The sequence below is a fragment of the Tiliqua scincoides genome, chromosome 5, assembly GCF_035046505.1.
Source record: "Tiliqua scincoides isolate rTilSci1 chromosome 5, rTilSci1.hap2, whole genome shotgun sequence".
Lineage (NCBI taxonomy): Eukaryota > Metazoa > Chordata > Lepidosauria > Squamata > Scincidae > Tiliqua > Tiliqua scincoides.
Window position 1 is genome coordinate 5954134 of NC_089825.1, and position 24192 is coordinate 5978325.

General features: G+C 47.6%; 1 protein-coding gene across 11 annotated transcripts in view; it reads left to right on the forward strand.

Annotated features, from left to right (window-relative positions):
- Positions 1-24192, forward strand: part of LOC136654387 (sodium channel protein type 5 subunit alpha-like) — a 319548-nt gene that overhangs the window by 238672 nt on the left and 56684 nt on the right. For 8 of the 11 annotated variants that reach the window (XM_066631371.1, XM_066631369.1, XM_066631376.1 and 5 more), the window contains 2 exons: positions 17155-17304; positions 20576-20699. In XM_066631371.1, the coding sequence (XP_066487468.1) occupies positions 17155-17304; positions 20576-20699 (274 nt within the window). The remainder of the gene's footprint in view (positions 1-17154; positions 17305-20575; positions 20700-24192) is intronic. The other 3 variants (XM_066631374.1, XM_066631372.1, XM_066631373.1) reach the window with 2 other exon arrangements.

Here is a 24192-nt window from a genome sequence, read left to right on the forward strand (position 1 = left end):
CAAGGGAGAGGCCAGTCAGGGGCAAGGGGAGTAGAGCCAGCTAACCAGGATCAGGGGGCCGGGATGCTATCAGGTCAGGCTTGGGAAGAAGGGGTGAAGCAAGGGGGCAGGGATGCTCCCGTAACTCCAGGCTAGGTGCATTAGATGCAAAGGAGGGCACCAGGATGCAGCTCTCTTGTTATCTGGTGTGCTCCCTGGGGCATTTGGTGGGGCCACTGTGAGATACAGGAAGCTGGACTAGATGGGCCTATGGCCTGATCCAGTGGGGCTGTTCTCATGTTCTTAACTACAATTCCCAGGAAGCCTTGCAGGTCTCTTGCTATCTGGTGTGCTCCCTGGGGCATTTGGTGGGCCGCTGTGAGATACAGGAAGCTGGACTAGATGGGCCTATGGCCTGATCCAGTGGGGCTGTTCTCATGTTCTTAACTACAATTCCCAGGAAGCCTTGCAGGTCTCTTGCTATCTGGTGTGCTCCCTGGGGCATTTGATGGGCCGCTGTGAGATACAGGAAGCTGGACTAGATGGGCCTTTGGCCTGATCCAGTGGGGCTGTTGTTATGTTCTTATAGGTCGTGATGAGGGCAGCCTGGAGGAGGTTGGTTAGCAGGTAGGATTCTGGCCAGCCGGTGAACTTCAACAAGGTTGCAAGCAGGACGGAGGACCAATGGATTATGTAAACCCCTCCCCCTGCCTATATCTGAGGCTACTGGACCACTTGATAGGCTGGGAGACTGGAGGGAGCCTGACCACAACCTTCTCTGGCCCCAGTGGCAACCTCCCATAATGCTCCAATATTGGCTGCCTGGTGGGTAGTCATCCCTCCCCCAGCAATACCAACATCTCCTTTGCCAGGAACTCACTAGATTGCCTTAGGCAAGGCACATACTCTCTCAGCCTCAGCCCTCCAACTGCAACATGGAGATAATAATACCTTACAGATATTATAGTAAGATACAATACAATCTTAGAAGACCGTGGTTCTCAAACTTTTAGCACTGGGACCCACTTTTCAGAATGAGAATCTGTCAGGACGCACCAGAAGTGATGTCATGATTGGAAAGTGACATCATCAAGCAGGAAAATTTCCACAGTCCCAGGCTGCAATCCTACCCACACTTATCCAGGAGTAAGTGCTATCATTTGCTATCATTTGCTATCATTGTTCAAAGCATATAAATAGTAGCCTGTTAAAAGTACAGATCTGTAACATTTCCCCAAATGCAGTCACATGTCATGGTAGCATCAAGTCTAATATATTAAAAATAAAATATTTTCAGCCTTTTCAGCACAGTTGTACTGGTAGGGGAGGGGAAGGAATAAATGGGGACCCACCTGAAATTGATTCTTGACCCACCTGTTGGGTTCCAACCCACAGTCTGAGACACACTGGAAGGTGTATTGTGTTATTGTAAGGCAGGGCTTTGCAAACTAGGGTGTCGAGACGCCCCAGCCAGAGAGCCCTGGCCACTTTCCCCCTAAAGGGTGGGGGCAGGGGGGAGGCAAGGACTGGGATGTACTCACCAGTCCCTGCAGGACCTGTGGGTGCCTCCCAGTCCCTGCAGCCCCCTTATGACATGATCCTGGGGTTCACATTGCTGCCTTGCCCCGGTGGCGGAGCTGGGGAGGCAGTGCAGCCAGCCTGGCAGGGAGCGTCAGCACGGCAGGCAAGCTGCCCCTCCCTTTGTAGCCATTCCCGGAGGGGGGGGCAAAACAGAGCCATACGGCTCCGTTTTACCCCCCCCCCCCCCGGGAATGGCTCTGAAGGAAGGGGCCACTTGCCCGCCGGGTTGAGGCTCCCCGCCAGGCTGCCTGCTCGGCGCCCCCCCCACCAGCTACGCCAAAGCCTCCCCCCTACCCTGCAAGAACTTACTGCGGTTCAAACTCTCCCTGAGAGTTTGAAAACCGCTATTGTATGGTATGATTGTTGTTGTAAGATTTCCAGGTAATGCGTGTAGAGCATGTTGAACCCTTGGAAGCCCAAGTCAAGTGTCACTAGTGATCCATTTTATTAAAGCATGAAAAAATGTAAAAATATTGAGGCACAAACACACACAAACGTATAGATACTGAAAGGGAGAAAGTGAAGCAACCCTTGCCATGAATGGCAAGCCTGGCCAACCCTTGACTCCAGCCTGGAAACATGCCTTAGGTTCATGGATACGCATTTTCTAAACCATCAAAAATATATCGTATCATAGGAATAAAACTATATAAATGTTTTGCCTCAGAATAACTCCAGTATAGCAGTGGTCACAATGTCCGGAAGTCTCTTTCCAAGCCGGCAACATACAGTCCTTTGCAACGTACGGTCCTTCTTCAACATAAGACTGAGCAAATGTTTTCAAGGGAGCATTTTCAGTTCAAGAGGAATAGTGAAAGATTTCATGATGTCCCCCCCCCCCATCAGCTTGTTGGCCCCTTCTTCACTTCCTGTTTACAACCCTGGGGGTGACGGTTTTTCCTGCCACAGCTTGGCATCATTTCTTTTTCCCCATTTCCCGGCATCAGAGTGAGAACACGGAGCATTGACCGTTCTCTGATTTGGCTATGGAATATCATCCTGCAGCCAAATCTCATTAGCGGCACGGCATCTTGACGAAGCCAAATCAGAGTGAGGGCAAAGCTCACGTTTGAGGTTGAGGAAACTGCACTGCTGCCAGGAAGATGGAGCAAACGTGTCCTCATGTCCACAAGTTCCCTCCAAATAATACTATCTAAAAGGGGAGCCTCTTCAGAGCCCACATACTGGCGTCCCGTTCCTTCCTTCACTGCTGTGTGGTTTCCATTCTCTGTCCTACCAGCAGAGCAGGAGCTGTCCAGCAGGGCCACAAGGACCTTGGCACAGTGGCTTAAACAGCAGTGGAGCTGTTCAGCCAAGGAAGCTCAGCTGGCACCCAAGTTGAGGGGCTGGGCAGGATGAAAGTGGCAAGAACTGTAGATAACAAGGATATCGCTGGCTTTGCTGTTCCTTCTGAAGTGGGGCCCAGATGAAGCCGTGCGGCAGTGATTTCGCTAGGGTTTTCATCACCCTGTGTGGGAGGCCAGTGCATCAGCCCTATGATGGGCCTCTTCCCATGCAGAGGGTGGGGCAATATGGTGATGCACCATTGCCCTGCCCCCAAATGTTTATTGGCTATAACTTTTGACAGAATAGAGATATTTCAATGTGGTTTGTTTCATTGCATTCTGCACGAAATTACACATCAAATGATATAAAACATGATGGTCTTATTCAAAAATACTAAGATTTAAATTTTTTTGGCAAGTAGTGCATATCACCCGGTGCACCCCACACCCCCAGCACCCCCTAGTGAGGTCATTGGCATGCGCTGCATCCTGTGGTGGTGGTGGGGGGGGGGCAATCACAGAGGCTTCCTCAAGGTAAGGGAACATTTGTTACCCTATCTTGTGGCTGTGCTGTAGCTGCATTTGTGGTGGACAGTTGGGCAGGATTGGCCCCTTTGATTCCTTGTTCCTCCTCTGAGTAGGGCTGAGAGACAAGAGGCTTCATACTACCAGATTTGCACTGCCCATTCAACGCTCAACACTACTGCTGCTAAGTGTTGGATGAGTCTCTGAAGCAAGAATGGTCCATTATGCGACTACTCTTCCTGGAATTGCTAAGAAGAGCCCTGCTGGATCAGGCCAAAGGCCCATCTGGTCCAGCTTCCTGTATAGCACAAGAGCCCAACAGACTCCTCTGGGAACACACAAGACAACAAGACCCCTGCTCCTGTTGCCACTCCCTTCCACCTGGCATTCAGAGGAAGCCTACTTCTTCTAAAGCCAGGAGGTGGCACATACTCCTCTCAGCTTGTAATCTGTGGTGGACTTTTCTTCTTGAAATCAGTGTAATTCCCTTTTAAAGGCAATCGGGTTGTTTCAAGTAGCTGCGCCCCACTTTAAGCGCAACAAGCCTGTAAGGTTAGTGCATATCAGTGGTCTCCTTTTGCAGCTGGGAAACCAACTGAGGTGGAGAGGAATCCGCTTACCTAAGACCGTCTGGTGAGTTCACGACAGAGGCAAGATTCAAACCAGGGCAGTTCTGACTTGTAGTTCAGCCTCTGTGCTATACCAGCTGTCTATTCCACCTAATCCAATTATGGGGGGAGGGGGACACACAACAAAAGCCTACTGCCCACAGGGTCAGTAGAGAGTCAAGGGTGAACAATTAGGGATGTAACAGGGCCTCCCCTCCCTGCTTTAGACTTTCAGGATGATATTCTTGGAGTGTTTGTCAAAGTCCACTGGCTCTGGAACATAGTCTAGTCCTGGAACATGCTGGGGCTGGTGGTTGGGTCGTTCTCCTGTTCCTCCTCTGGGGAAGTCTTAGCCTTTTCTGGTTCCAGGCTGGTCCTGAAAGGGAGTGTATTGGAGTCTCGGTAGATCTGGCGAGGAGGTAAGGTGTGGTGTCAGCGGTGGCCCCTTTGGGGGTGGGGCCTGGGCTTCTCGGGAGTGTGTTGCACAGCTGCAGCCACTTGAAGGCAATAGGGCCCTCAGGGATATGGGGAGCACCTGAGGCAGGAAGGGGTGTGGGTAACAGGAGGAGGAAAAGCTTGAGCAAGGACAGACTGGATTAAAGGACTAAGGAATTGATGGTGAATAGACTGTGGAGACTGCTGGAGACACTGGAGTTTGGTGTGTGGCTGCTGTGCCCAAGACCTGCTGATGACCCAGGGTCTGCTGTAGTGGTGGGAGACTGCTGGCAGGAGAGAGGACCTCTGCAGGTTGAACAGGTGAGCCTCCCTGGAGGTGGGGTCCAGCAGGACTGCAGGGCAGAACCAGGGTCACTTGTTGGGGGAAAGAAGGGGAGCTAATTTGCTTAAAGTGGGCATAATTCTCCAGGCAGAGCTTGGTTTGGGGTTTGGGCAGGACAGGGAGGTAGTGGGATATCACTACTGGGGGAATATCACAAGCTGGGGGGAGTGATTTTGACTTAGACCAAGTTCAGCATTGCTCAGTTTCATGTGTACACAGGGCTGGCCTTAGGGCAGTTTTTTGACCCATTTGGCCAGATTGGGTGCTGCACCAGGAGGGGCCCCACTGGAGTGGTGAGTGGAGCACCCACAGGGACAGCTGGCACCTCACTCTGTAACCAATGCTCCGGCGTGGAATCTTCTATGCCAAGGCATCACAAGGCGAGCATGGCGAGTGGAGCATTTCCCACCTGTCCATCCCAGGTCTGAGGGGCTTGAAATTGCCCCCCATGGAAACAGTTAGCAGTGATACCACCGCTGGGTGCCTCACCGCTGCTGCTCATCCTGGTGAGTAGGGAGGACAAGGTGTAGGGGCCCCTGTGAAAATGCTTTGCGTTGGACCCTGCAGCTCCTAAGGCCTCCTTGTATACAGTATGTGGGGCAAAAATGGCACATTACTGAGTCTGACTTTTAATTTGAGGGGTGTTTGCACCAGCCTCCTTGCGTGAGTGCGGTTGCAGGCCCACGATCGGAGGCCGAAGCTCTTACATCGTATAATTGACTGCAAGCAGTGAAACTGGAAAAACTGTAGCAACGAAGTACCTGTTACTTCCGCCGTGACACTCCTGAGCTTTCTTAATCACGACGAGAACATAAGAGCCTTAATTGATTGGAAAGCATCTTCTGTGGTTATTTCAGGCGGGGCTTGAAAGCGCTGGGCAATCCGCGGCAAACCTTAGAAAGCAAACTCTGGTCTTTCAGAGATGAAGTGTTTGTTGGCAGATCCCATTTGTTCCAGTTCTTCATACTGCAATGTGGAGAGAGCCCAGTTACCAAGAGGAAAATAAAGGGCACGCTGATTAAAACGTTGGCATGCCATTTTCGTGAACAGTAGTGGTTTGGACTCTGCACAGCGAATGCACTTAGGAACACTTCTGTACCTTTTTGAGTTGATAACAGGAGGAATTAGCATTGTCATTCTTGCCCTCTGCCAAGTTCTCCCACTTCAGGCTAATTTTGAAAAACGGACTCTTTAGAGTGATGGAGCTGCTGCCTTATTTTTTAATATGCTATTGCTCCGCAGAGGACATAACATCGGATATAAATATTTGATGAATTTCAGGTTTTGAACTGAAGGATGGACAGATCTCCCCATTTCTGTTCTGCCCAAACTTTGCACACTTTCTGTTGATTTCCATTCTGCTCTCTTCTGCGTTTTCCTTGCATTTTTGGGGATACCACCTAAACAAAGTCCATATCTCAATATGCGTTTATTTTAGGCATGCACATGCGGTTCCTATGGAAATTGCAGCAGGTGCAATCATGTGTTTAAAAATGTATTTTTCTGTATTTTAAAATACACAGAATCCATATTCATGTCTCATAGAATCCTGTGCACGGGACGAACTGGAGGGATGAATCGGAGCCATTGCAAATGTTGGCACGAGAGAACTTTGATAATGTCCAAGTTGGTCCTCAGTAATTATTATTTTTTAGGTGAAAGAGGAGCTTGGGGTTGTACCAGTGGCATAGCTAGAGGGGGTGCAAAGCACTAAGACATACACCTCTGCTCCCCCTGGGCCTGGAATGGCTCTGGAGGGGAGGGGTCCTTTGCATGCCGTGGCAAGGCTCTCTGCAAAACTTAGTGCATTGCACCCCCTCTAGCTATGCCACTGAGATGCACACCTCCAAAAGCACGCACAGTTATTTCCTGCCCCTTCTGCTGTTGCTTCACTGCCATGTTTTCACCCAGGATTTCTTCTCTACCATGTGACAAGTGCAGTGGCATTGAGCATCATGTAGCCAGTCAAATCTGTCTCTGGGATCAAACAAAGCCAGTACTTTGCCTTCTAATGTTTCCTATGTTGCAATGCCATTGCACATCAGGGTACCAAGAAAGTGTGTTGGTCATAGTAGTAGGGAACATGTTCTTTCCCTCACATCTTTTTGAGACATCCCCCCCCCCCAAAAAAAAAAAAATAATAATAATGGAGGCTTTTCAGGAGGACAAACCTTTGCTCAGCTATAGTAGAGGTACCAATATCCACAATTTTCCACCCTGGTGCAAAAAAAAAAAAAAACATGTATCAACTACTGCAGACAAGAACACCATCCAGAACAGGCAACAGGTCTGAGTACCTTGTCATTTGATCTGCAGAGAAAAGCGTCGCAAAAGCTTTTGTGCCATGAAACTAATTTTGATTTTGATTGATATTGTACTTATTTTGATTGATATTTTACTGCTGAGTGATCTCTGGGCTTTTAAATGAGAACCATTATGGGCAGTTAGGCCAAATTAAAATTAGCTACACATGACACACAATACTAATTTGGGTCTGCGTTGCAAAAATGTGTCCTGAACATGAAATGCCAAAATAAGAGAAGGGAGAAATATCTGTGCAGAACAGAGGACAGGTTTCACCCATCTCTCTTCATTTCCAGTAGCATGGTTCTAGCTAAGGTAATTTTTCAGTATTAACCGAACCTGGTTGCACAAGTGCAATCCCTTCCAGCGGTTGAAAGGGAATGTGTGCAGCTCAGGGTTTCTAATCACATGGAGAAAACCGTGTGTGTGTGTAGATTGTGCCAGTGGACACCTCTGTGTGCACCTCAGTTTCTTCCTATCTCAGTGCATTCCCTGAATCTTGATGGTTATCTGAAAAGGCTACATTCAATAGTCTACACCAGTGTTTCTCAAACTGTGGGTCGGGACCCACTAGGTGGGTCACGTGCCAATTTCAGGTGGGTCCCCATTCATTTCAATATTTTATTTTTAATATATTAGACTTGATGCTCCTATGGTATGTGACTGCATTTGAGGAAATGTTACAGACCTGTACTTTTAACAAGCTACTATGTATATTCTTTTAACAATGGCAGTCAATGGGACTTACTCTGGGTACATACCGGTAGGATTGCAGCCTAGGATTGTTAAAAATTTTCTTGCTTGATGATGTCACTTCCAGTGGGTCCTGACAGATTCTCATTCTGAAAAGTGGGTCCCATTGCTAAATGTGTGAGAACCACTGGTCTACACCGTAATGAGGGAGAGGAGGAATGAGAGTGCATCATCTAGGTCTCTGCTTCCACTTATTGACAGAATGCATTTCTGTCCCCTCCCTTGGTTCAGTGATTTCCTGAGGGGGACAGCACTGAACATGATGCTGCCTTCATGGAACTGCAAACCCTGCAATATCCAGGTCTACGCAGAGGAAGTGTCCCTGGGTTCAGTGCTTTTCGTGCCACTGAGACACTGAACCGCAGACAGACAAACACTTATGTCATCAGTCCCACTCCTCCTCTCTCTGTATACAACATACTTTCAAAACTGAATAGGAATCATAAGAAGCCCAAGAAGAGGCCTGCTTGATCAAGCCTAGGGACCATCTAGTCCAAGAGTGTCAAACTCATTTAATACCGAGGGCCGAACAGCATTCATCATGCCTGCCGAGGGCCAGAAGTGAAGTCATTAGGCAGGAAGTGATGTCATTAAACAGGTCATGACCAAAAATCAGCACTTTTTCTCACTTAGAAATTCATTAGCTGCAAATGACAGAAGAGAAAATACACAAATCTTGATCATATTTCAAGATATAATAGAGCCCAATTTTCATGTGGGCTACCCTTGCAGCAGTAACACCTCAGCACTGCTCAGCAGCTGAGAGCCTGAGGGCCAGTTAGAAAGCTTCCGCGGGCCGCATCTGGCCCCCGGGGCCTTATGTTTGACACCACTGATCTAGTCCATCTTCCTGTACCTCACAGTGGCCATCCAGATGCCTCAAGGAGAACACAACAAGATGCAACATGATGTCTCTTGTTGCCACTCCTTTGCATCTGGCATTGAGAGGTAGGCAACCTCTAAAGCCCAGAGGTTATATATGGTCATTATGGCTTGTAAACTGTGATGGATGTTTGTCCAATCCACTCTTAGGCCAGGTACCATGACAACATACTGTGGCAAGGAGTTCCACAGATTCATTACACCCTGGGTGAAGAAATAATTCCTTTTGTCTGTTCTAACCGTCCTGCCCAACAATTTTAGTGGATGGCTCCTGGTTCTGGTGTTGTGTGAGAGGGAAAGGAACTTCCCTCCATCCATCCCATGCCTAATTTTATAAGCCTCAGTCATGTCCCCCCATCACGCGCCTTCTTTCTAGACTGATCCATGACTTTCTAGTCTGGAGTGATGGACATGTACATTTGCAATCAGCTGGCTTTAAGGATACAGCCAAGTTTGCTCCAGATTTATAGGGCCCTCCGCAAATTGACTTCTGTGGGCTTGCTCCAAATGGGTGTTGCAGTAATAGACAAACCACTCCATCTTCCTCTCTTTGTCAAAAACCTAGCTGCAAGTGCCAGCAAGGAGTGACCATGTAGAGAGCCCAGAACTGGTGTGTCCTTCCTACAATACTACAGCTGCTGCCACTATCATGGTCACAATACTACTGCTGCCACTGCCATGGGTGATGCGCACAGAGGGGGTGACACCACTACGCACTACTGACATGCTAGCCTCCCACTCTGGGTGCCACAAACCCTAGTGATGCCACTGTCTGTACCATTTCAGAATGCACATGTGAGCTCCTTTAACTGGAATTGCTTTCTGTACAAAAAGTTCCCTGCATATAAAAAAAACAAGGTGTCAGGGGAAATGCTGTTAGAACCATGAGATGCTAGCTTTCTTTGTGCTGGGTTTTGCATTTACACCTTTCCTTCCATGAGCATCCACAATGCAGTTATACATAATTCATCGTAGATATTTGGGCACGTAAGCCCCTGCCTGCAACCTGCAGAAATACAGCCCAAACCCAGGCTTACCCCCTGGGTAAGAAGAATCAAACCCCCTGGGTAAGAAGAATCAGACCAGAGATATACAATTGGCACTTCTATCTCTGAAAATATCTGATGGAAAACTGCACAAGAGCCCACCATCCGCTTGTCTGCATAGCATTATTGTCTTGCTACCTTGTTTTGCACTTTATAAATGAGAAAAGCCACTGATTCAATAAATATTAGAATAATAAATACTGCCTTGGCAACTTGACACAAAACAATTACAACCAGATTGCATAAGCCACCCACAGCAGGCAGCTTTGCTGTCAATGGAACTACTATTGTTTCAGCAAACATAACAAATTGTTTGGAATTCAAGGGAAAGTGTTTGTGTGTGAAGGCACACACAAAATTAAGTACACCCTGCTTGTTTCCGCTCCATCATCGATTACAGCTCACTCCGAGGTGAACTAGCTCACATTTTTACAGGATTCATGGGATATAATTCTCAGGATTATACTGGCTTTTCAAATACAGGTGGCATCAAAATGAGAAAGAACCCATATGTTCCAGTGGCGGACAGGAGAAGGAAGGTCGTAGCTTAGCACTTTTCCCTGAGATGCTAGTTTTCTGTGCACAGTGATTATTTCCTTATAAGGAAGTGTTCAGACAGAAACAGTGCCCCCCCCCGCAGTAGTGTAGTCCAAGAACAGTATCACCTCCTTGCCTGCTCTTTGCTTTTTCCAAGGAACTGTGGGCCAAGTGGAGAAGCTCCACTCCCAGCTAGCCTGGTCCTCATCCAGTCTGCGGGGTGCAATGGATGTTGTGGCAGGATCTCTGGATCTGTGGATAGGACTGGGTCTTAGTGTCATGTTCCATCTCCTTATGTTATGCAAACAACCTCAAGGGTTGTGACTGCATTGCATTTTGTGGCAAGAGGCAACTGATGAAGAGGAACTGCCTGAATAAAATTATTTGCCTAACGATTACAGTTCTTTGGGAGGGAAAATATCAGTTAAAAAAAAAAAAAACATTTATCCACTGACTTTTTTTTGCATTGAACAAAAGGTTCTTCCTTGCTCCATCTAGTCTGATTTTATGTCTGCCTGTCCTGATGGAGACAAAGTGCTAACCAGAAATGGTCAAAACAGTTTCTCCTACTTTATCAAACTGGGGTCTGGCATTTACAGGTTTCGCTATCCACAGATGGGGCGGGGTCCCCTTTTTTAAAAAAAATAAAAGTCAGTAAGAAAATAGCCTTCCCTGCCTTTGTGCCACAAAACTGCACCGTTTGCAGGGCTTTAAGGCAGTCTTCTGCACTCCTGTAAGCCACTTCTGAGTTTTGCAATGCATTCTGGGGCAAACCAGGGCCTAAAGAGGGGGCCATGTGACCCAGAAGTGGCCTAAGTCGTGCAGCCCTCCGTCGGCGCTATTTAGTGGCATGAAAGTAGAGAGAGCTATTTTCTTACTGATTTTTATTTTTTCCATAAACAACTCTAGCTCACCACCTGAAGCTGTGACCTCATCCGCCTCCCTGGGCACGATCCCCTGACCCACAACTGCGGATCGAGCTGGAAAAGGGGGTTGCAGCAGGGTGGCTGGGTGGCAGGGAGTTAATACCCCCCCCTTCTGGGGTCTGTTATATTTCTGAGCTTTTTCTTTGTCTTATCACATGTCCATTCGAAACAAGCAATTAAATATATATATAGAAATGATATAGAAATATATGATATATTATAATGATTATACTATAATGATTATAGTATAATGATATATACTGCATTTATGTGGCATTCAAAAATGTATTATTTCTCAGAGAGCTAGAAAAATTGGGGAAGAGATGAAGTTGGAAGCAGGGAAGTCCTAGCCAGCAGGTCAGCCTCTCAGCTACAGAAGCTGTCATTGTCTAGCAGCCTATTATTAGCCCATATCAAGTTGACAAATTGTGTTATACAACAGAATGCAGTACAGCATCACTGACCACTTCCAGATTTTGGATAACAGCATGGTTTTTTGTTTGTTGGCTTGTTTTATTATGTGCCCTACTCCTCATGGGTGAGAGAGGTTAAAAAAACAAAACCCAGCACTGCATGATTGTTTTCTGTTTTCCCAGGTATACGTATGAATTATATTATTACAAATGATGTGCATGCACCCACGTGTAGTATTTGTGTGGTTTTTGAAGTAGATATGCGATTTGCAGATTTTGGATTATGCTGCGCGGTTAGGTTTACTTTTTGATAGACTGAGGGCACAATCCAGCCACAAGTCCCTTGTGCCGGCCCAGGAGGGTTGCAAATGTGCCGTAAGGCAAGATTGCACCTCCTCAGGAGTCGGCAAGGCTGGCACACAGCGATGCACTGGCCTGTGGAGGCTTGAAGAAGCCTCCACACTGACGGAGGCACCAAGGCTTGTGTTGGCGTGGCTGGGCTGACGCAAGCCTCTGAGGTAGGCGGGGAGGGGGCAGGGAGGAGGCAGGAGGGAGACTTTCCTGGGCAGGGGGAGGGTGGGCGGTGGGCAGCCCCATGGGCAGGTGGGTGGGGAGCAGGAGGCAGGGCTGGGATCCGGCTGTTATGCCAGATCTTCAAGCCGCTCCGCTCTCCTCGGACTTGTGCCACCTCAAGAGGTGGCGCAAGTTCAAGGAGACCCATAGAGGAAAGGGTGCCTTTCCCAGAGGTAAGGGGAAAAATGTCCCCTTACCTCTGGCTGAGCCGCTTTTGGCCCCTATCCTGTGCTGTATACAGCGCAAGCCTCCTGGCTTGCCTGTTCCAGCGTAGGGTAGGATTGTGCCCTGTGTTGCCTCACCAAGGGCCACCATCGAATCCGATCTGATTTATTTACATATTTTTGAAGGTGTCCACCCTGCCTTTCCACACTTCCAGGAGCTCAAAAGAGAAATCAAAAAACATGCGCAGCCCAGTCCGAGCACTACAGTTGACCAAATTCCATGTGAAAGCCAGTGGTCTCAGAGCACCACTGCACATGCTCCACGCACTCGCAAGCAGAGAAACACACACAAACACAGTCTTACAATTGCTAGTAACCAATAAATGAGTGGAATAAATATGGGGTCTTGATAAAAACTCCTCAGCCCTAATGAACTCCCTGCAGTGCTCTAGTCACAACATTGCTGGTAGTGGGGGAGGCAAGGAGGGCATTCAGTTCATGTTCACAGTGAGGGAACCTTGCCAGGAAGGATCAAAGGAGCACTTCTACAGCCAGAGTAGCAGGGAATGGCTGATGAATGGCGGGTGGGGAAGAGGAGCCACCGCTAAGCGGTAGTGTAGCTACAGTAGGGGCAGCTCACAATCTGCCATATAAGCAGCCCCTCCCACTTAGCTTTGGAGCCATTCTGGGCAGTGATGGCAACTGTGCTCTGACAGTGAGTGGGTTGGGCTGCTGACATGGCGCATTGTGGCACCTGAAATAGTTAATGTGCCACCCCCTGTAGCTGCGCTACTGTAGCCAAGGTTAATGCAGAAAAGAGCATTTACAAAGTGAGCAGGTTTCCCCAGCCGTTAAAGGAGAAGAGGAGGCAACTTCAGAACATGGTTTGTCAAAGTAGTTCAAGCCTGGATGAAGCAGCAGCCGTGCACAAACCCTTAATTAAAAGCCAGGGCTTTCCTGGAGAGGAGGTGCAACCGATTCCCGGCTTGTCAGCTTCACACTCTCTGGCTTTTCTGGGTTCCGCATTTGTGCCTCATGCAAAATTGATCAGCTGAAAAATGAAATTGTTTAAATGTTAAGAAAATAATCCCCTGACTGCTGAGAACACTGAAGCAGAAACTGTAGGTTGTTGGAAACTGTGAGCCCCCCTCTTCCCCCCCTTCTCAAAAATGAAATAAAGTCACTTGGCCCAAGGTCACCTTGAGCTAACATTTTCTTTGGTTCAGTTGTTGGAAAGGTTTCGCAGGAGGCACACAATGCCCCCAAAAAGCAATGAAGCATAGTTGTCAGTGGTATCGATAGGGGTGTTGCGGGTTGCACCAGGTGACGCGCACAGGGGGGTGACACCACTACTGGCCAAAATTTTTAACATCTTAGTATTTTTGAATAATACCATCATGTTATACATCATTTGATGTGCAATTCCATGCAGAAAGCAATGAAAAAAAACTGCATTGAAATATCTCTATTCTATCAAAAGTTATAGCCAAAAAACCAGCCTGGTTGAGGTGACGGTGCATCACCCCACCCACTGTCCAGGGAGTCCCACCCACTGCAAAGGAGGAGGTCCATCATGGGGTGGCGCTCTGGCCTTCCGAATCTGGTGACACAGACCCTATTGCTGCCACTGATTGTGGCCACTACACCAAACTGTCCTTCCTGCCCCCTTTCTGGGTAATTTTAATAGTTGAGGAGGGAAACCTACATTTTTATTTCCAACCGACACCTGCCATATATTTCCTACCACACAGGAGGACGGGTGGGAGCAATATTTTTTGATGAGAAGCATTTCTCTAGCAAGGGCTGCTGTCACCCATGTGGTGGTATCATGGGGTATTTGCAAGGGTCGTCACTTGGGTGCAGCCTGGGCGCAGGAGGGGCGGTCCCTTTACCAGAGAGCAGCAGCTGCCGCTCCTCTAAAACATACAGTGGTGGCAGGACAGATTCTCTATCACAGGTAACAGACTTGTAGCAGAATAGGCCCAGGAGCAGGGGAGACACCCCTGTTGTCCAGTAGCACCTGCCACCACCACTGATGGTCCTCTGAGAGGATCGGTGGCCATGGTAGCAGCTAGTGCTGGGTAATAAGATGGTGGACTTGTGGCAGGGCAGTGTGCAGACATGGGATATGCAAGGGGAACCTCCACAGCCTGCTGCTTAAGGAGGTCTTGGTAGCAGAAGAGGATGGTCCATGCCAAGAAGAGCAGATATTGCACTGCCACATCTCTGGGAAGAGCAGTGGTGGCAGCGGCAATGAGAGCAAGTTGCTGCCGGGTTTCCTGGCCACGGTGACTGAGGCAGGGCCAGAAGGAGGACAGCCCCCTTTTTGTTCAGTGGTTGCTGCTGCATAGCAAGGGCCATGGAGTCATCCTGAGACGGCAGGATGGTTTGAGGCACAGAGGCTGCCAGATGTTGTTTGTGCGGCTGACAATAGGGAAGGAAATTGCTGTCAAAGCGCCACCTTGTGGCTGACAGGCAGGGCTGCAGTCCGTTTGGTCAAAGGGGTTGAAAAGTGACATGAACGTCTCAAATGAAGATGGATTTCTCTACAAAACTCTTGTTCCAAGGTAGAAATTCCACCACATTTTCTCCAGCTCTGTTGCTAATTCCATCTCTCCTAATTGCCAAGCGATGGTTGGCCCACAGAGACTTGATTCAGAACCCTGTTTGGCAATTACATGGAGCACTTACTTTAAGCACAGGGTCCAGTCTGGGGCATTGAAAATTCAATTTATTACGGTGAAACATACATTGAATTGTGTGCCCTCTGCAGCGGGAAATCAGTAATTTAATCTTAAATTAATGTACTGTAAAATCAAAGAAGTGTTTGAAGGGGGGCAGTTAATATAAACTTGACAAACGGAGAACATTTATAACCAAAAATTTACTTAACCAAAAGCTTCCTTTGTCTTTAGTGCAATTTCATTTATGAAATAAAACATTTTTCTTCTCCTTGCGTTCACTGTTTCCTACAGTGAGGTAACTGTACCGCAGAGGTGGGTGGGCTAATCATTGTGACGGGCTGGGAAAGGGGCGCCATGTTTTTAAAACGCAGCTAATAATATTAGGCTCATCGGGTATGAGCAATAAAATGTAAAAAATGAGGCATGAGCCAAATGTAAAGAGGTGAAAAGAATGATTGCTTAAAAACCCTGTTCTGCTTGTAATGGCTTTTGGAAATAGCAGGAAAGGCCCTCCGTAAGACTTTCCTGAGCAAATCTTTGAAACCAGAAAAGGCTTTGTTTCTGTTTAAGAGGGTACACTGCGTAAGTAAGCGCGATGGTACAGTACGTTCACTAGAGCTTTGGAATGAGAACCTATAAACAGGTTCTGTGCTCAGGCAGTAGCATAGCCAGAGTGGGAGGGTGGTGAGTATTGCAGGTACCATGACATACTGTATAAGTGGCCCCTCCCACGCCATAGGAGCCTTTGGGGCAGTGACAGTAATGCACAGACTCTCACTGAACAGCGAGTGCCTGTCTGTTGCTAGCACTGTCCCATGGTGTGTTGAGGCACCTGCAATACTTACTGCTCTGCCCCCCTCCCCGGCTACACTGCTGGACTCAAGCCAAGTGCTCTATGTGCATAGGGTCCCAAGCCCATTTGTAAGTATGTAGAGGTCAGGGGGTGGAGTTTGCTCATGCTGCCCCCCCATGGCTGCCTGGCCAGTGACAAAAAGGGTATCCCCCCCCCCGAATTAGCATTCACTTTTCCTCCTAGAATAGGTAGTGAATGGCAGAGTGTACACAGGGCTCCCTCTTGCTCCTAGCACTCATGGTGTACCATCAGAGGTCTGCAAACCGGTTGCCCCCATGGGAGGTACAGAGAGTCTTAGGTGCTGTGCTTTGGTCTAGCACCATGCTAGTGCGATGCACCAGGGCTTGTGGGAGAATGCAGAAGCCACAGCAATTTCCCAATCAGCTCATGATGGCTGCTTTAGACCAGGTTTGGTGGCAGCTATTTTGGTACCCTTTTGCCACTGTGTAGCAGGACTGTAGGATTTGACTTTAACTGAGGAAGTGATAGAACAATTGCAGTCTGAACTGGGCTTGGACAAGTCCCATTCTCTTAGCCTGAAATCCTCATCTCTAAAATTTGGGGCCTACCCCAAAAGGTTGTTTTGAGGTTGAAGGAGAAAAAGGATTGTAAAGCAATTTGGACTTTAGAAGTGCATCATGCACCTGTATCTTTTTCCCCTTGAAGGGCTAGGACTTCCTGAGGGAGAAAGGAAAGTCCTGGACATCTGCAGGGTCGGAGCTTTAGTGAACAGGTTAGTGAACAGATGGAGGTGGGGAAGATGCAGGAAAATTATAGCTGAGTTTTGAAAAGTTTGCCCAATCTGGCAAGATCAATGTGGTCAAAGACCATGGAGGTTCTGGTAATGTTGAACAATCCCCAGTGATGGAGCAGGATCGTTCAGGGCAGTGAGAAACAGGATCTTCACATTGTACACACGAGGTCCTTTGTTGCACAAGGTCTACTAGCAGGAAGAAGCAGCTCATTTTGAGACAGGAACTGTCAGTGACCAAGAAAAGCCACATGAAACTGCTTGGGCTGAAAGAGGCCTGCTGAAGGAGGCCTTTTCAGAGAGGTTCACCATCTGATGGTGATCCTGACAAAGTGCGATGGGAGTTGTTGTAATAACAGCATAGTCATGAGTGATGTGCAAAACTTTTTCTTCCCCCTTTTGAAAGAGGTGTATTGAAGGTTGATTGCCTGTTCTTGTTGGGGTGCATGTTTGGTGATATGAGCATGCTGTGCAAGAAAAAGGAAACCAACCCATCTAGGATTATCTCCAGCAGGACAAACAGCAGCAACTGAAAGGACAGCACTACAAAAGTCCCGCTGTTCAGAGTCAGGCCTCTGAGATTTGTGAAGAGTTAAGTGAGTTGCAGACGGACAAACAGTCGAAGACTGAACCTCCCCTCTCGCCAGTAGGGCAAAAAGAGGTAACGGGTCTCTGCATTTGCTGCCTGCTCTTTTGCATGCCATCCGCTGCCCAAGCTTAGTAATGCATGCACCAGGAATTGCAGTGGGGGCTGCGCGGGGCTGCATGCGTGTGTTGTGATCTTGAAAGAAGCATCATTTAAAAAAAAAAAAAGCTTTGAAGAAAAATTAGGAGGACCGGCCATCACAGATGTGAAACAAGGAATGGCTGCCGTTAGTGCAGAGAAATTTCCAGAGCAATTAGGAACAGACTTCTAGAACGCACTATTTATTTGAAAAAAAATTGGTTACTACTGGTGAGTTTTGGAGTCATGAGCCACCTAGCCCGGTATCAAGTCTGAGAGACTTTGGTGAAAAGCACACACCAGCTGGAACCCTTCTTTTAGATTTGCGCTCACCTGGTTGTCTGCAGCGGCATAGCTAGAGGGGGTGCAATGCACTATGTTTTGCAGGGACTTGAACGCACCGTGCAAGTGGACCCTCTCCCACCCCTTCAGAGCCATTCCAGGCGAAATGCCTTCATTTTGCAGCCACCACCCAGAATGGCTCCAAAGGGGAGGGGGCTGCTTGCACAGTTCATTCAGGTGCCTGCAAAACTTAATGCTTTGCACCCCCTCTAGCTACTCTACTGGTTGTCTTTCATATATGTTCAGAAATTAACGTTGAATGGACAGTCACAGAGACTGTCATTCCCCCCGCCCCCAAGTTCCTTGCATGTGGTAGGACATTGCATGGGAGGGAATGTTTGCTGCAACCATGGTACCTACCAGCGGCTTGCATGCTTTGCTGTGGCACAGACATTGAAGACATCACCAGCTGCCTGTCCTGTGGGTGCAGAGCTTTGTTAAATGGAAGCCCACAGGTTCGTGTGAACCTGTTAGATTTTTGACACCACTGAATGGGGAGGATATACGTGATGCACGATGATGTTTTGAAATGCCTCAGTGCTTTCAGCATGAGAACCTATCCTGCTGAAATAATCCTAAGCAAAATAGCATTTTGCAAGCACCTGGTTGTTTGGGGCTCCTCCGTTCTGCGAACATGGGAAAATGGCCTCTTTTGTTGTTGGAACGTTTCCAATTTAGTCGGAACATTCCAGTGATGACTGGAATAGGATGAGAGGAAGCAGCAACAACTGCAAGCTCTCTTCCTCCCCCACTTTCAAATGCATCTGTTCCAGAAGACAAATGCCATCTTCAGAGAGAAAAACACAATTAGATTCTATTTGTGACTCTTTAAGAGGAGGTGAAAGAACGTGGCACCTTTCCATGGAACACTGAAGAACGAGGCGGAAGTTCCCTTGAGGAGGTGCAGAAAGAGCCGTGGGCCCCAGGAAGCTATTTTTGAAGGCTCCGCTTGTGCAGGACAGAACCAAGCACCCGTCCCACACTGTTCAGGAGTAGGCTCTGTGAGGCCTCGTGAGGCACTCAAGGACAAAACTGGCTGATCTGTTTGGTGAGCTGCTCTGAAATGTATGGCTGCCGCCAAGCACAGAGTGAGTCATGGGTAGGAAGTGCGTTAGCAGATTTCTCAGGTCACTGAGAGGAGAGTTGGAGACGTTAACCCCAATAGGCAGAATTCAGGAGGATTTGTACATGCTGGAGAAGCTTCCGGATGTCTCAACTTACCCTTTGTACTTCCAAATATGCAGAATTGTTAGGGATGGGGTAGAATTCCACTGCCGTACAAAAACAACAGTGGGGTGTGTGTGAAGCATTTCTGGAGTGTTCTGTTACTGGCCACATTCCAGAAACAAAGACCTCTTGAAGGAAGCCCTGTTTTTGTGTCTTCCTTTCTCTGCCAGATGCTTTGGGGCATGTGATTCAGGAAATTCAGCTGCCTGGAATAGACTTTCCCCTTCTATCCCAACAGTCCAGTACAGGGGTGATGTTTTTTTGTGTCCCTTTCAGGCTACTCTAGGACCCCACCTTGCATCTCAAAATCGCGAGCAATATATCCTTGTTTTTACTGAACTTTTACTGAGTTGGAGACTTCCAGTGCCTGCAGTAAATTAAGGATGTCATTCTGACTTCTGCATTCACTCCAGAGTGTTGACAGAGCCAAATGATTTTGTTCCACTCTTCGCCAGAGTGCCATGGAGTGGAACTCGGCAGTTCCACCCATTCCTCTAAAAGTTGTGAATTGTCAGAATTTCTCACTTTTGTTATCACTTATGTTTGATCCATAACTGCGCATGGAAGTTGCCTCTCATGCTTAGCCACCTAAAAGCTTTTTGCAGATGACAGCTTTTTAAAAGGAGATAGATGATATTAATTACATCCCTTCCCTGCTAAAGTCTTAATGGGGATTGTATGAAGAGCATCCTCTGGAACCCAAAGCAATATTTCCTAAACATCTGTTAGCACTTTTTTTTAAAGAACTAGAAGCACACTTCTGTTTTTTGGATTAAAAATTTTTAATCATAGAGTGTGAGAGAGCAAGAATTACCCACCGAAAGAGAAGCCCACCAAAGAGGGGTCACTGATCGCTCTGTGTTCTCTATGCTTGGCAAGCCCAGGTCAGTAACTCATATGGAGCTGCAACAGGTAGACACCTCTAGATTCTGCCTGTCTAATTCTATGGTGTCAGCAAAAGCACTGAATGAGCCAATCACAGCAGAGATGCAACAGAATAACCCATTCCAGTGGGGGATAATTGGAAGGAGGCAAAGCTAGAGCAGCAAATCAGGACTTCATGAGCTGCCTCCTTGGTGGATGGGCGCTTCTGATCACAGGAGCCTTTAATTATTGAATTAAATTAATGCATTTCTCAGAGCACCTGAGCAGCTGTTTCGGATGGCTCCAGCTGCCCCAAAGCCTTTCAAGGAGATATTTTCTTTCTCCTTGCTAACTTATGTGGTTGTCCCCAAAACTTTTCCCCTCCACATGGTTTTTGGGGGGGTTCTCTGTAAGTCAAAGCCCCTCTCCCCTCCCCCCAAACTGCTTTTGCATGGTGTGTAGAAAGTAGATCTAGACTTCTTCTCGCTCTCTCATGATGCTGGAACTCAGAGTCCGTTGATGAATCTGATGGGTCGAAAGATTCAGGGCAGATTTGAGAAAGGACTCCACCATGCAAGACCCAATTAATGCATGGAATTCATGGCCATAAGATGGCTACAGCTTTCGTATTATTAGGTGTTTTGTTTTGTTTTAAACCTCCTTAAGGTTTAAAACAAAACAACTTGTTTTGCAGCCTCCCTAAGAGAAGACTGATTAATGCTGTTTTTTTCTTCCTTGCCTCCTCATCTTTGCTCCCTCCCCATCTCTGCCCTAGAAGTTTGACGAAATCAGCCTTTCAGAAGGCAGCACCGTGGATTTGGCAATCCCGCCGGAGCTACTGGAACAGATGCCAGAGCTGGCAGAAGAAATGATGGAACCCGAGGACTGCTTCCCAGAATGTAAGGATGACTTGCTCTGACTTCCTCTTTGCCTTCACTGTAATTTTTTTTTTAATGATTAAGAAATTATTCACACTTACATTTGGAAGGAAAATGAGATATTATTGAAAAAACTAAGATGTGAAGAACCATTTAGAATCCCATCAAATCAGCTGAAATGCATGGATCAGTTATATGGGGGAGTTTTGACTGGCTTGTACCACTTCAACTTGGAAGGGAGGTGTATGCTTGAAAGGAACCAGTTGATTGACTAAAGACTTTCTGGATTTTTTACAATCTTTTACTGTGGTATTGTTGGGAAACCAGCTGCTGCCCTGGGGTTCTAACCTAGAGCAATTACCCACTCAAACACAAGTTGCTTCTAATTTAGAGATTCTTTCTTTTCTTCTTTATTAAGAGCCATTGCCCAGAGCACAGGCTAATACACCCAACACAGGCCAGCTGTTCTTGGAGTGCACAGTCTTACAAAGATGCACAACCTTTTCTATAGCTTTATTGGTATCCATAGTTACAGAGACTATTCTGCTGTCTCATTTGGCACACACCTATTACATAAAATTAAGCATGCATAGTTTTTTTCCCCTAAACCTTGACATGCGCGTGAAGTGTGAACTTAGCTTTCCGTTTCTCTGAAATCATATTTCCCCAAAATGACATCCCCAAAACGTGTTAGTGTAATCTAGGGCCTAATCCTATCCTCCCTGAGTGCCAGTGCTGAGTGTTGCAAACATGCTGTAAGGCATGCCTGCAGCACCCAGAAAGGAGCAGCCACTGGTGGTGGCCCAGCACCACTTAGTACATAGCTCAGTGCTGAGTGGAGATGCTGCAGGAGCACCCAGAGGTAAGTTACACCACTGGGTGGCAGTTCAAGTTTTGGGCGCAGTCCGAGGCATTCTGGGGCAGGGGGAGTGACCAGCCTGGGAGTAGGGTGGGACTATCAGAGCCTTGCTCTTCTGGATCCTATCCTTCGGGTCAGGCTGCAAAGACATGGAAGTTCTCCAGTCTGCATCGGCAAAATAGTTGGCGCAGACTCAAGTAAACCCATACAGTAGCAAGAAAGAGCTTATGTCCTTAAGGGAGGAAGGTGACAAACTGCCTCCAGGGGCCACTGGACACAGCAGTGCTCATTTTGGAGCTGCTGCACCCAGCTGTCCAGTCAGGGTAGGACTGGGCTACTAAACATCCAGCAATACATCATCTCTACCTATTGATAGGCCTTGATGTTGCACAGTATAAAATACTGATACAGCTTAGCACTGTTCATTATGAAAACACTAGTCCATGCCAAAATGATCCAACAAGTTCAAGGCACGTTCCTAGGTAAACCATCTTCACCTAACAGCACTGGCGTCTCTAGGATGGTGTGGGGAGTGCGGGTTGCACTGGGTGAAACGCGCGGGAAGGGTGACTCCACTACTAGCCAAAATTTTTAAAATCTTGGTATTTTCAAATAGCATCATGTTACATATCAATCAATGTGTAATTTCATGCAGAATGCAATGAAACCAGCCACGTTGGAATATTTCCATTCTATCAAAATTTATAACCTAAAAACCAGTGGAAACCAGGTGATGGTCCATCACCACACTCACTGCCCACAGCGTTGCCCCCTCCACTGCATGGGAGGAGGTCCGTCATGGGGGGTGATACACTGGCCTCCCACACTGGGACCCAAGTGACGCCTTTGCCTAACAGGTGTCCCCTTTTCCAGTTTGTAACGAAGTTACATACACACATGGATTTTATAGTACAGTGGAAATGTTTGTGACGTACAATATCCATTTATGCATAGAATGAGCCATTGATGCATCGATAGTCACAGTACTGCCTTGGGCCTTTAATTTTTCTGGCAATATAGATTAGCTTGACTCACTTGCGTGCATATCCTGGTTGTCCCCCCAAACACTGCACGGTGTGGCTAAATTCTCTTTCATATTAATGGGGTTGAGGAGCAGTTGAGCAAGGCAGGCTGCCCCAGCTCGCCAGGGTTCTTTAGTGGCCAGCCCTATGGTCACCGCTCAGGGCTTACCCCCCCTTCCCCTTCTCCCTGCACACTGACTGACTTCTTAAAAGACAAAGAGGGCGGTAGAGAGAAAGAAGAGCAGAGAAGTGGCTGTAGCCCAGCTGTCTTTGCCCACTTCCTGTCTCCCTTCCCTGCTCTCCCAGCATGTGGAAATGACACAGAGCAAGAGGTAGGAGGGCCGTGGCGGTGAGGAGGGCAACTCGGAGAGGGCGTGGAAGAGATCAGGGGATGGTGGTAGGAGAGCAGAAATGTGGAGGAGCCACAGGGGAGGTGGGGGAGATGTAAAGGGGTGGCACAGGGGGTGTAGCAGAGATCAGAGGCTGTGGCAGTAAAACCTCACTCACTCACTCACTCACTCACTCACTCACTCACTCACTCACTCACTCACTCACTCACTCACTCTCTGGCATTAGCCCAGTGTTGTTGTTTTTCAATGACACCAGTTCCACCCTTTTTTCTTGCTGGAATGCACCCCCATGGCACCCATGGGTGCTTCCTGTAACCTTGGGCTGATTGCATAAGACACCATTGCTTTTTTTTTTAACCTTTATGATTAAAATATGATTACGATTGAAATATGCCAGAGTCCCGTAAACTCTCAACTCCACCAGTACTGAGAAGCAAGGATACGAAGACGTGACATGGCTCGATGGGAGATTTTTGCTCTGTGTAATTCTCTAACGTGTGCAATCTCTTGAAAGGCTTGTGCTCTTCAAAATGAATTTCTGTTCCAGCTGATTGTTCCATAGGATTCTTCCCCGGGGTGTTGTGGTGGAGAAGAGGGAGAGGGAGGGAATAAGGTGAGCCGAACTGTCATAGATCTGTGAGCGTACATATCCCGAAGGATTATTTAGCTCAGCAACAAGCCTGCTCAGAGAGGATCAGATGGGGATGACTCTCAGGGAACACAAGGGCCCCTACAGTCAGCAAAACAGTGTTCTGGCATGTGTAGGATGATTGAATGAGGTAATGGAACCCCTGCAGGGAGTGAAGATGTCCTTGGGTCCTGGGTGCTTTCTTGGCAGGTTTGCTAAAATGCAATAGCCCAACATTAATTCACTTGACGGAAAAGGGCAAGGATTTCAGTGCACAAGCATTTTGGTGTATGCGATTGTAGTATGCTTGTTCCCAGAATAATGTTGTCGGTTATCCAAGAAGTTTCCAGTTTTGGGGTTTGTTTGTTTTTTAAATAGATATGCACATGATAAATAGGGGGATAAGACAGTGACCCATATTTCATGATGAGCTGCTTATTAAAGAGAGAGTTTGGTACATTGCACTAAATGATGAGAGGTAGGAAAGAACATCTGGGTGGCAAGCAGGTGCTCTGCACTGGGTTACTGCAGGCTCAGTTCAGGGATGAGTTTGTCCCCCGATCACTCACTTGCCCTGATTCAGTGCCGAGTTAATTTCAGCAGCCATCAGTGTTGTCTCAACAGAAAAGATTTTCCACTTCAACAAGGGAAAAAT